The sequence below is a fragment of the Bombyx mandarina genome, chromosome 13 (genome assembly GCF_030267445.1).
Source record: "Bombyx mandarina strain Sakado chromosome 13, ASM3026744v2".
NCBI lineage: Eukaryota > Metazoa > Arthropoda > Insecta > Lepidoptera > Bombycidae > Bombyx > Bombyx mandarina.
The window spans coordinates 16,239,801-16,250,067 of record NC_143220.1 but is presented as its reverse complement, the minus strand read 5'-3'; the positions used below and the strand labels follow the sequence as shown (position 1 = coordinate 16,250,067).

Sequence of the window (10,267 nt, the reverse complement as noted above, 5' to 3'; positions counted from 1 at the left end):
TAATAGTCTAAGAAAAACACGTACTCAAAATACGATAACATTTAGCATGCTAGAAATGGGCTGATGGCTTTGAACTACGCCATATCTTTGTGTTTTGCGACAAACGACAACTTTATAAAATCAGTGTAGCAACTTTTAAAAATCATCATATCGTTTACTTGGCAAATTCGAAGGACGAACTTGTCTTAGATTTCACCCATCTAAATCATATCATATTTGCACATAACAATATACCTACTTACTTCCCATTAAAGTATAAATTCTACAAATAAATAATACTCAACAATATTTAAAATAAAATGAGCCAAGAACGTTTATCGATAAAACCTGATAACATTGAAATCTTTTGTACAGCACTAAAGCCGCCATGTTTTGTGGCCAGATGACGTCACAGTGGCACGAAATTTTAGTTGACGTTTCATTTCCATAGGTTCCTACTTCATTGCATTAGACGGAGACGGAAACATTTACGTATATTCATGTTTCATTTTATGTACGCACTGAAATACTGTTATATTGTTTTCTTGCGAGTTAAAGTGCTGAGTAAGAACGAGATAGATATATGTTTATGTGTGTGCCTTCAAAATGGGTGCTATTTATATGAGCAATTGTACGTATAGAACAATATGTCGTGTCCCTACTATAAAGGTCTATGGTTCTACCATATACCGAGCAATTACACCCGTCACATTCTATGAAAATAAGGGAGTTTGAGATATCGATAGTAGAATGGCTCTGTATCGGAGAGATAACCTTAATTATTAAGTGAATTAATTATGAGGAAAACACAGTTTTAATAAAATTAATTAATTCTGTTCTCAGCGTACCGCGTACGTAGTTCCGCGTGGCGAGTTGTAATTCTATACTGTCTGTACGATTGGACTGAATACACAGAACTACAGAATGATTTTGGGGAACAAGTTCACAAGCGGGAACGATATTGCCCTAGCTTATTAATCATCATGCCTTTTCATGCTACAAATCTATTATAGCTAATGAATAAAGTAGATAGCGAACTTTTGTGAGCAACATTTATGAAAATGCTCATTCTTGGGCTCAATGTAAAAAAGTTCAAAAATAAAGTGTCAGTAACCTTTGGTTTTGCACGGATACTATTTAATTCATCTCATATCACATTGATTCGTTTCCGATTAAATTCATTTTCTAGTACTTCTAGATTACATGCATATATTGTTTAGTAAATGGAGATTTGTTTAAGCTGGAATAGCCACTTAAATTATCAGCGAATAGGTATGAAAAAAAAAAGATATGTTTACAAGCTATAAATAATTTAAAGAAAGCCGTGCATTCCAAGACAAATCCAATATCATATGTTCCAAAGTTAATCATCCATCCAAAATTTTCATATCCATATGTACGCATTTTACGTACGCAATACGTACTTTATTACTCAGTACCTAATTATTATAATTGCCTATTAAAAATATAAAATGATTTGTTTTATATGTCTATATAATATTTCTTCAGGTTTAAATGTGTAATAACGTTGGTTTATTGACTGTTTAATATCTATGAAAGTGTACAAATGTGCAAAAATGAAACAGAGCCGCTGGACTTAACTTCTCGGGATCCTTCAAACAGTCCACTGAAAAAATCTCAGTAAATTACCACCATTTTACTGAGATTAATTCATCCCATATCATTTCATTTAATTTCATTATTTTCATCCCAGTTGATTAATGTCTCAAATTAATCATCTTCATTTCATTTCATTCCATATTATCATTTTTCATAAAAATATCCCATATCATATCATTTTATTTCATTTCATTTCATGCTATGGTTCATATTAATCAACTTCATTTCATTTCATAATATCATATTTCATAAAAAAAATATAATATAATAGATTAGGCTGTATGGTATGATGCCTTTGCCTTTCCATTTGAAAAAATAAACTACTATTACTAACTTTCTATGTAGCAATAACCTATTTTCTAAAAAGTAGGAACTAGGAATTGATGAAAATGGAAATGGATAAAGAAAAATATCGTACAAGCTGTTGTTATTATGGACACTTTTAACAGTAATTTTCTCCAATAACAGACAATAAACCAATGGTATGTAACCTGTTTGAAATTTGAATATTTATCTGAAACCAAAATAATAACTGAATGGGACATATTACAGGGTTTTCTTGAAGTTGCAGGCGTGCCTCTAATAGATTATGTTCTAGAATCTCTTGCTTTGGGCGGAGTGGGAGAGGCAATTCTGTTTTGTTGTCAAATGGACAAAAAATAAAAGAACATGTACAGTAAGTTTTTTTTAAATAGTACTAGATAATTAAAAGAACTCATAATGTCAATGATGCCGCCCGTATTGAGTTATGAGGACGAAGTTCCAGTTATGTTGTACAATTTAATCTCGTCACATAAAGATAGAAGCGAGCGTTTTGTGTACCATTATCCCATTTGGGCTTACTATATGCTTTAACACAGACAAATTTATACATTTTTGGTGGTTTCATTTTTTTACAAGATGTTATTCTGTCATTGTCGTAGTCATTCGTAAACATGTGTTTAGACATATTTCTATAGTAACATTGGTACTTGTCTGTCTGATTTAAACATTGGCAAAGTGAATCTTTTGGTAAGAGTACACAGGGTGTTTCATCCTGTGTATCACTACATTTTTGCTTAAAAATTAAGCATCATTAACACATTGACTGTCAATCCATTTTATGTAGTGTATATTCAATCTGGCAGTGATGTTCCTGTATTATATGTAATAACATATATACTACATATTATGTTATATGTTACATATAATTCAGGATTGCTACATGAAGATAATATCTGAAGTGTTTTAAAAAAAAAAAAGGCTCGCTGAATGTGGAGCTGAACCTAAAATAGCTTAGACAGTCAACTTATTAAGCTTAATAAAACTTGTGCTTTGAGTGGGCAAATCATTGTTATCATGAACTTATTTTTTATATAGATTCGTAGCTGACTAAGATCTCTATCTTCCCACCTATCTACCTATATTTTCTGTAATCAGATACTAAACTTTATCTATACTTCAGGAAACATCAAGATAACAAGTCTCTGTGGAGTCTTACTATGGATATCCAGATTTTGATGTCAGATACTTGTCAGACCATGGGTGATGTGATGAGAGAGTTAGATGCTGCTGCTTTGCTGAAAGGATATTTTGTGCTAGCTGGTATCAATAGCATTACTAATATGAATTTTGCAAGTCTTCTGGAACAACATAAGTTTGTACAAGCTTCACATATTTTTCTAAATTATAGAATTAATAAATTTATTGATCTTTAAAAGCATATCATAAATACCGTCAATCAATGAAAAGCTAAATAAAATTTTGTTCAAAATTCACCAATTATAATATTTAACTCAATTACTTTGACAGATAGGATACTTTTCATAATAGCCATATATGTTTAAAACCACTGCTTGTTCATGGAAAAAGAGGCAGATTATTTATTGTCTCTCAATCTCTACCAAAACCTTGAAATTCATTATAACTCATAGCTTTTAATAGCAGATTATCAAATTATAAACCTCTTTTATTCTCTTTACCATAGACAAACATGTAAAAAAGACAAAGGGACAGCGATGACTTTGGTTTATAAGAAACTTTCTTGGGAACACCCATTGATAAGCTCAGACAGGTCAACTTTTTTGGCCGCTAACGAGAATACAAAGAAAATGTTAGTGCACAAGAGATATAGACCTAAGTCCAAGGAGAAGATAATATCTCTTCCTTTGGTATGTAACCTTTTACAAGTACTCTTATTTGACGTTTTTTCTTTGGTTTCCTGTAGTCTTAGATATGAAGTTGAGCTTACAATATTTATTTTATTATTTCTGATGTTTCAAGTATATAGTTGTCATGATCATGGTTGATTTTTTTTTTATTTGGGTTCACTTTAGCATGTAAAGCAAGTTTTAAAAAAGAATTGCCTGAAGTTCTTCAGGCCAATTTTATTGCCTCAAACTAAAACCAAACATGGTGATAGTGGGCTCTCATTTATATGACAGACTAAGAGAAATTTAGTTAGAGTTATGGACCATGTCAAGAATAACTAAATATAAAAACTGATTTTTCAACATTCTCTGGACAATGGTGCCAACCTTTTTATAAATTTTAACAGAATCCAAATATTCTCTATATAAAACATGATGATCCGCAGTATAGTAGATAAGGCCATTGAAATAACAAAAAAAAAGAACACCTGGGATTTTATTATTATGAAAAAATAACAAACATCACATAAACAGCTAAACCTCAAGACACTGTTAGTACCTTCTATGTACAAAATAATGTGAAGGTTGTTAAATAATTTTATTAAATTGTTTTTAGTTGGCATATTCGTGAAAGTTAATCTTTAGCACTGAGTCACACAAAGGCTTGTTAATTTCAAGCCACTACTGAAACAGTCACAGTATTAATTTAAATTTCATTTATTTCATACATAATATATTCATTCATGTGTCAAATTGACACGTGTTCAAAGAGATAGATATAGGAAAACGTCCCTAAACCCAGCGCTGATATTACTTTGCCCCCAACTAAAAATATACTAAAAGTATGGTATGCTTGTGAACCACTGGAATCTTGTCAATGAGTCTGTCTACTATGGAACTAGGTACATGAGGTTGCAAAAAAAAGAGTAAATAAATTAAGACACATCTGTAGCATACATGTACATGCTGATCTTTTTATAAATCAGTACAATGATGCAGATTTCAGTTTTTTTGCTTATATGATATTATGTTCTGCCATTATTGTGTCAGTAAAGTATTGTACATATGTATCTTATGAATTATGGTATGGTGCCCTTCCATGCTCGGTCATAATAGGCCCTATTATCGTTAATCTGTTATATTAAGTAACTTAAAAAAAGGAGGTTATTAATAAGACTATTTTTCATGTGTGCTACCTCATTTTTTTTTCTTTAAGAAACTGATAGCATATTTTGTTATTTGATATTTGGTGCATCTCACATGGTCCTGATTAATCTAATTCTTAATTTAATGAACTAATCAAGTGACTGGTAATATTTCAGTTAGAGCAACATATTTAATTCACTTATCTACATTTATGAAATTAATTTTATTTTGTTGCAGTCAGATCTTTTTTCTTGTATTTAATGTATTCTTTTTTTTTCAGGATTTGGTATTAAATAATTCTGAAGTTAAATTACATCACAATCTGGTTGATACTAACATTGCACTCTGTTCACCAACAGTCCCACCACTGTTCTCGGATAATTTTGATTTTCAAACTAGGGATGACTTCATTCATGGCATATTAATTAATGAGGAAATTCTTGCCAGCTCATTATATTATACATTATTGAAATCAAATCAATATGCTGCTGCTATAACAAATTGGAAAACTTATCAAACAGTTTGGTATGTATCTGAAAATAATAATTAATTAATCATTATATAAAATTTCAGATATAAAATAAATTAGACAGACACTAAAAAGTCTATTTTTTGTTACAGTAGAGACATATTACATAAGTGGGTGTATCCACTGTCAATCGAATCGGGTTTGTTTTCCCGTGACAAGTATACTCTTACGGGGAATCTTAATTTTGTTGAAAAGTCAGCTATGTTGAGCAGGTATGGTAGGAGAATTGTCTTTTGTTAAATACATTTTTGTAATTAAATTTCATAACATTGACTACATCTAATCTATTTATAGATCATGTGTATTAACCGAAAATACATTAATTGGAGCGAAAACGCAAGTACAAGACAACACCACGGTGACAAAATCAATTATCGGAAAGAAATGTACAATTGGAAATAATGTCATAATCAATGGATCACACATAATGAATAATGTAATAATAAAGGACAACTGTACAATTTCAAACAGTTTTATTGATGACAATTGTGTTATTAGTGAAGGATCAAATCTACATGCTGGCACAATAATTGCAGAAAATGTCAAAGTGGAATCAGGAAGTGATCTCAAAGGCAGAATAGAATGTTCTATTGACAATGGTAAATCTCTTTATTTTAATTGTATTGATACCTCCTTATATGTTGATTATTAAGTGTTGCTGTAGAATTATTTTTGTGAAATTATAATTGCAACCATTAAGTTGATTAATTTGGTGAAATGCCTTAATTTGCAACAAGACGACACGTAAATCGTTGCGACGATCATAGATGTTTGAAATAACCAGAGTTCAACCAAACCACCGCCTAACTAGGTTAACAAATAAATTTATTAAAGAAATTTTCAGATAAAAAACTACAAAAATCAGAATCAAGTGGAACAGAATGGGAAGAGTCATCTGGGAGTAGTGATGAGGAGTTTATTGGTTTTGATAAAGTATGGAGTGACAGTGAATCTTGTTATTCTTCAATCAGTTCAGCAGATTCTTCATTACCTGACTCTCCTGTACCTGATGATACTAAAAGTAAGGACATTGGTTGTATTCTGAACACATATTCAAAAATGTATGTTTTTATTATCATTTTTAAATTGCAGTGTTCTTACAAGAAGTCATAGACAGCTTAGCAAGAGGCTATGATGAAAAATTGAAATGTGATTACCTTATATTAGAAATAAATTCATCAAGATATGCCTACAACATTCAGTTAAATGAAGTAAATTTTTTCGTTGTCCGAGCATTACTTAGTATGCCTGTTTTGTCTGAAGCTAAGAATGTGCTCACAACTGTAAAAGATATATTGAAATATTTCCGGCCCGTATTAGCAAACTACATCAAGTCAAAATCTTCTATAATGGATTGTTTAAGAGCTGTTGAGGTATGTATAGAAGGCCAAACATTTGTTGTATATAATTGCTTTAAAATATTTTGACCACTGGCTCCAGTATTTGCAATTCTAAGCGTTTTTGTTGTCATGAAGTAAATAATATATAATTAATATTGCAGGACACCTGTTTAAATTGTGAATGGCTAGATGGAAAATCTGGACAAATTTTACACTTATTATATGAAGCTGATGTAGTAGATGAAGATTCTTTGGTGGATTGGTTTGCTGAATTAAAGGAAAATGCAAATCCTTTTGTCAAACAGCCTTCACTTGTAAAATTTTTTGAATGGCTTCAAGAAGCAAGTGAAGAAAGTGATGATTCTGAATAAGTAGGTAATTAATATGTTAGACAACTAGCATCATTCAAATGAAATGTTGTTTCAGTTATTAAATAAATTTATAATTTTATTGCCATAATTTAGTGTTTAAATTTATTGTTCAGCTGAGCTAAGTGATCAGTCCAATATAAAGTTAAATTTGGCAGTTTAGCCTATTGGTGGCCAATAAGAAATGTTGTGCCAGGAACGAAAGTACAATTCATAATGGACAAATTTTACTATAGAGGTATGCTGTAATTCATTTAGAAACAAAAATATTGAAATATTTAATATGTAATGTATGGACCAATATTATATATTTAATATATTTTTTTAAGTGAAAACTTAAAGATCGGCTAGTCTTTCTTACAAAGAGTTGGAGGGATTACGGGTGGCCTCTCCAGTTTCACCAGGACAGGTGGGCGAGCAAAAGCTCAGCTAGGAGGGGTGGGACTTGTTAACAGCTGCCTGAGTGCCTCCAAAAGAGAACCAACAACTCAAGGGCAGCTGCTTCGCGAATGCATCTACTACCGGATCAGTATCGCGATGCGCTGAGAAGATCTGGCGAGAAACTCAGCGGGCTGATGTTTAGGTTAGGATACACGTCGAACTCTGCTGAGTTCGACGAGTAGGGTTATCGGGATTCCTAAGCCTACTGCTAGTGGTAGAGCTGAAGGCGGCTAATGTAAAGGCTCCTGCGTGATTACGATTCGGGGAGTAAGCCGCGGCAACGTAAGGCGATTATCGTGACGCATAGCCTTATCGAAGTACCGTTCCGATGCTCACTTCATGTGATTCTGGATTGATTCGAAGCCCAGGTCGTCGTGTATGTCAACGTTCCTCACGAACATTCACAAAGTCCATCTATGTCTTTTTTGGTCGACCTCTTCCCCCCTACCTTGCACTACCATTTCTATACATATCCGCTCTACGCATCACATGTGAAATTAAGCACAATATTAGTAAAAAAAGAGCTCAGGTTAATGATAGAAAAAACCTTAAACCGCAATGAATAGATGTACCTTTGGAAAATTTGGGCAACATACTTAAATAAATGTAATGAAAACAAAATAATAATCAATACATAAACAAATGACGGAATATGAAAATGAGTTCCGTATTTTTAAAATAAAATGCATTTGAATTTAGAATTTATTGGTAGCTATACATAAATTACGTTTTGAATGGCTAGTTGTGTAAACAGCAACTTCATAAGTAAAGATTTTTATATTTTCAAAAAAAAAAGTCATCCAAAGCCATGCACATTGGCTTTTATTTATATCTAATGTATTATTGTAATAATTTGCTTAACTTTTTATGGAAAAGTGGGTCAAAGATGGCTAGATTGACTATTTCATTTAACATTTTCATTTTTATACTTAGTAAAATGATGCAAAATCTTTAAACCAAAATTCATGTTACTTTAAAAGAGACAGCAATAAAAATTATACTTAGTAATTGTAGTAGCAAAGTACATCAGTAAATGGAAACTTCATTGCTGGCTGCTAATTGGTCAAGCTGTCAAGCTTCATATAATTTTGCTTATTCTCCTTACAACAGTTATTTCTGAATAATAATTGTTCATAAGAGAACAAATAAATAACAAATATTAATACAAATGATTTTGTCATAAAATTACAAAATCAAACCTATAGGGTCTGATAATTGACAACCCACCAAGAGTACATTCTTTCAACAGGCAAAAATAAATTATATTATCTTATAGTGGCATATTGTTGGAATTGAACAGTTGAAAAATTTCTAAACTTATTTATATCAAAAGAGGTAGGTTCACATGGTGAATGCACTTTGATCTGTCTCATATGTGTATCACGACCATTCTGATGATTACTCAGAACTGCTATTTGAATCATATAAGTTCTAATGGGTCTGTCATGAATGTCTTTGATTGGAATCATTTCCCAACCTGAAAACAAGATTGTAAAATTAAACATTTTTATTTTAAGGAAAAATTCGTGGTGTATGACCACTCACAGACAAACCAAGGTGTTATTCATTGATATTTGAATATGGTGCTTACTTCTATTTTTTGTGCTAAACAACATTTTCTAGACTTACACATACTTCATTTGAACACCTTAGTTGTCTGTGTAGAATATGAATACTGGAAAGTATTGAAAGTATACAATGGTTAACTGTGAGAGCTGCTTTAATTGAATAAAATAATGACAAATAAAAATGTGAAATTAACCCGTAAAATTAATTTTAATATTGTTTATGACACTGAAAACCCAAAGAGAAAATTAATTAATTCTAAAAAGGTATTTAATTAAAAATTACTTTTCAAGATAATCAATAACACCTAATGGAGTTTTGTCAATGGTTATTGTTGTACAGACTTCTGCTATCTCAGGCAATAAATATAGATGTACACTTAAGGTACTTACCACTAGGTTCTATTAATTCAATCACTTCAATTTCTTGTAGATCATTGAAATGTGTACCAGCTCTTATTGATATTCTGCTTGGTGTATAGCTTTCATCTAATTTATAGTCAGTGTAAATGTAAATATGTGATACCATTGTTTTTTTCTGAAACTGTATGTTAACCAAGTGTGGAAGTTGTCCATCAGACTGCCAGTATGTTTCCATGCAGTCATCTCTCAATTGATCAATACCAAATCCTGAAATATGTCTCTTTTTAAATGTAGATGTACATTAGATGTGAGATCAGAATAGCAGATGTGTCACAAACTTTTAATTTTAGGAAAGAATCATTAGGTATACATGTACACAAGATATGTTACACAAGGTGCACAGGGTTCTTCATAACGATTTTATTTTATTCAAGAGCTACAGTTGGTTCCAAGTGAATAAATAATTGTTCACAACACAACAAAGAAAGTTACACAAGGTGCACAGGGATCTTCATAACTATTTGTTTCTATTTAAGAGCTACAGTTGGTTCCAAGCGAATAAATAATTGCTCACAACACAACAAAAAAAAACTATTTACCTGGTTTACAGGAAGACAAACTCCAGATAGCATGATTACCGACTTCTCGTACTGTTCCTGATCTTTCGTACACCAGTGGATCTTTTTCTAAGCCCGCCATTAATGTTTTTTTTGTTTATTTGCAGTTTATTTGGCTTTTCTAATTAAATAAAATAATAATATTGAAAATTGAAAAAGCTAATTTTTTT

General features: G+C 31.4%; 2 protein-coding genes across 3 annotated transcripts; one reads left to right on the top strand and one right to left on the bottom strand.

Moving 5' to 3' along the window:
- Nucleotides 1-1,890: 1,890 nt before the first annotated feature.
- Nucleotides 1,891-7,202, top strand: eIF2Bepsilon (eukaryotic translation initiation factor 2B subunit epsilon). 2 transcript variants are annotated; one of them, XM_028177416.2, is made up of 10 exons: nt 1,891-2,081; nt 2,152-2,275; nt 3,044-3,235; nt 3,566-3,749; nt 5,155-5,399; nt 5,496-5,615; nt 5,698-6,002; nt 6,248-6,424; nt 6,496-6,776; nt 6,905-7,202. In XM_028177416.2, the coding sequence occupies exons 3-10, from the start codon at nt 3,081-3,083 to the stop codon at nt 7,112-7,114; spliced, it is 1,677 nt and encodes a 558-aa protein (XP_028033217.2). In that variant the 5' UTR covers nt 1,891-2,081; nt 2,152-2,275; nt 3,044-3,080; the 3' UTR covers nt 7,115-7,202. The 2 variants fall into 2 exon arrangements, with proteins under 2 accessions (XP_028033217.2, XP_089588804.1); XM_089732678.1 differs by lacking the exons at nt 1,891-2,081; nt 2,152-2,275; nt 3,044-3,235; ... (1 more) ...; nt 5,155-5,399; nt 5,496-5,615 and having other exon boundaries at nt 5,798-6,002.
- A 1,038-nt stretch (nt 7,203-8,240) lies between these two features.
- Nucleotides 8,241-10,267, bottom strand: APC10 (anaphase-promoting complex subunit 10). Its single transcript, XM_028177417.2, has 3 exons — nt 10,080-10,267; nt 9,511-9,747; nt 8,241-9,029 (listed from the first exon to the last, which is right to left on the bottom strand). The coding sequence occupies exons 1-3, from the start codon at nt 10,177-10,179 to the stop codon at nt 8,818-8,820; spliced, it is 549 nt and encodes a 182-aa protein (XP_028033218.1). The 5' UTR covers nt 10,180-10,267; the 3' UTR covers nt 8,241-8,817.

What these genes read in the sequence shown, in the direction of transcription:
- eIF2Bepsilon (XM_028177416.2), top strand. Translation starts at nt 3,081, where the DNA reads ATGGATATCCAGATTTTGATGTCAGATACTTGTCAGACCATGGGTGAT. An exon ending in AGTCTTCTGGAACAACATAA is followed by an intron (nt 3,236 to 3,565) that starts GTTTGTACAAGC and finishes TCTTTACCATAG; the next exon opens with ACAAACATGTAAAAAAGACA. An exon ending in AAAACTTATCAAACAGTTTG is followed by an intron (nt 5,400 to 5,495) that starts GTATGTATCTGA and finishes TTTTTGTTACAG; the next exon opens with TAGAGACATATTACATAAGT.
- APC10 (XM_028177417.2), bottom strand. Translation starts at nt 10,179, where the DNA reads ATGGCGGGCTTAGAAAAAGATCCACTGGTGTACGAAAGATCAGGAACA. An exon ending in TTTGTCTTCCTGTAAACCAG is followed by an intron (nt 9,748 to 10,079) that starts GTAAATAGTTTT and finishes GACATATTTCAG; the next exon opens with GATTTGGTATTGATCAATTG. An exon ending in TGAATTAATAGAACCTAGTG is followed by an intron (nt 9,030 to 9,510) that starts GTAAGTACCTTA and finishes TCTTGTTTTCAG; the next exon opens with GTTGGGAAATGATTCCAATC.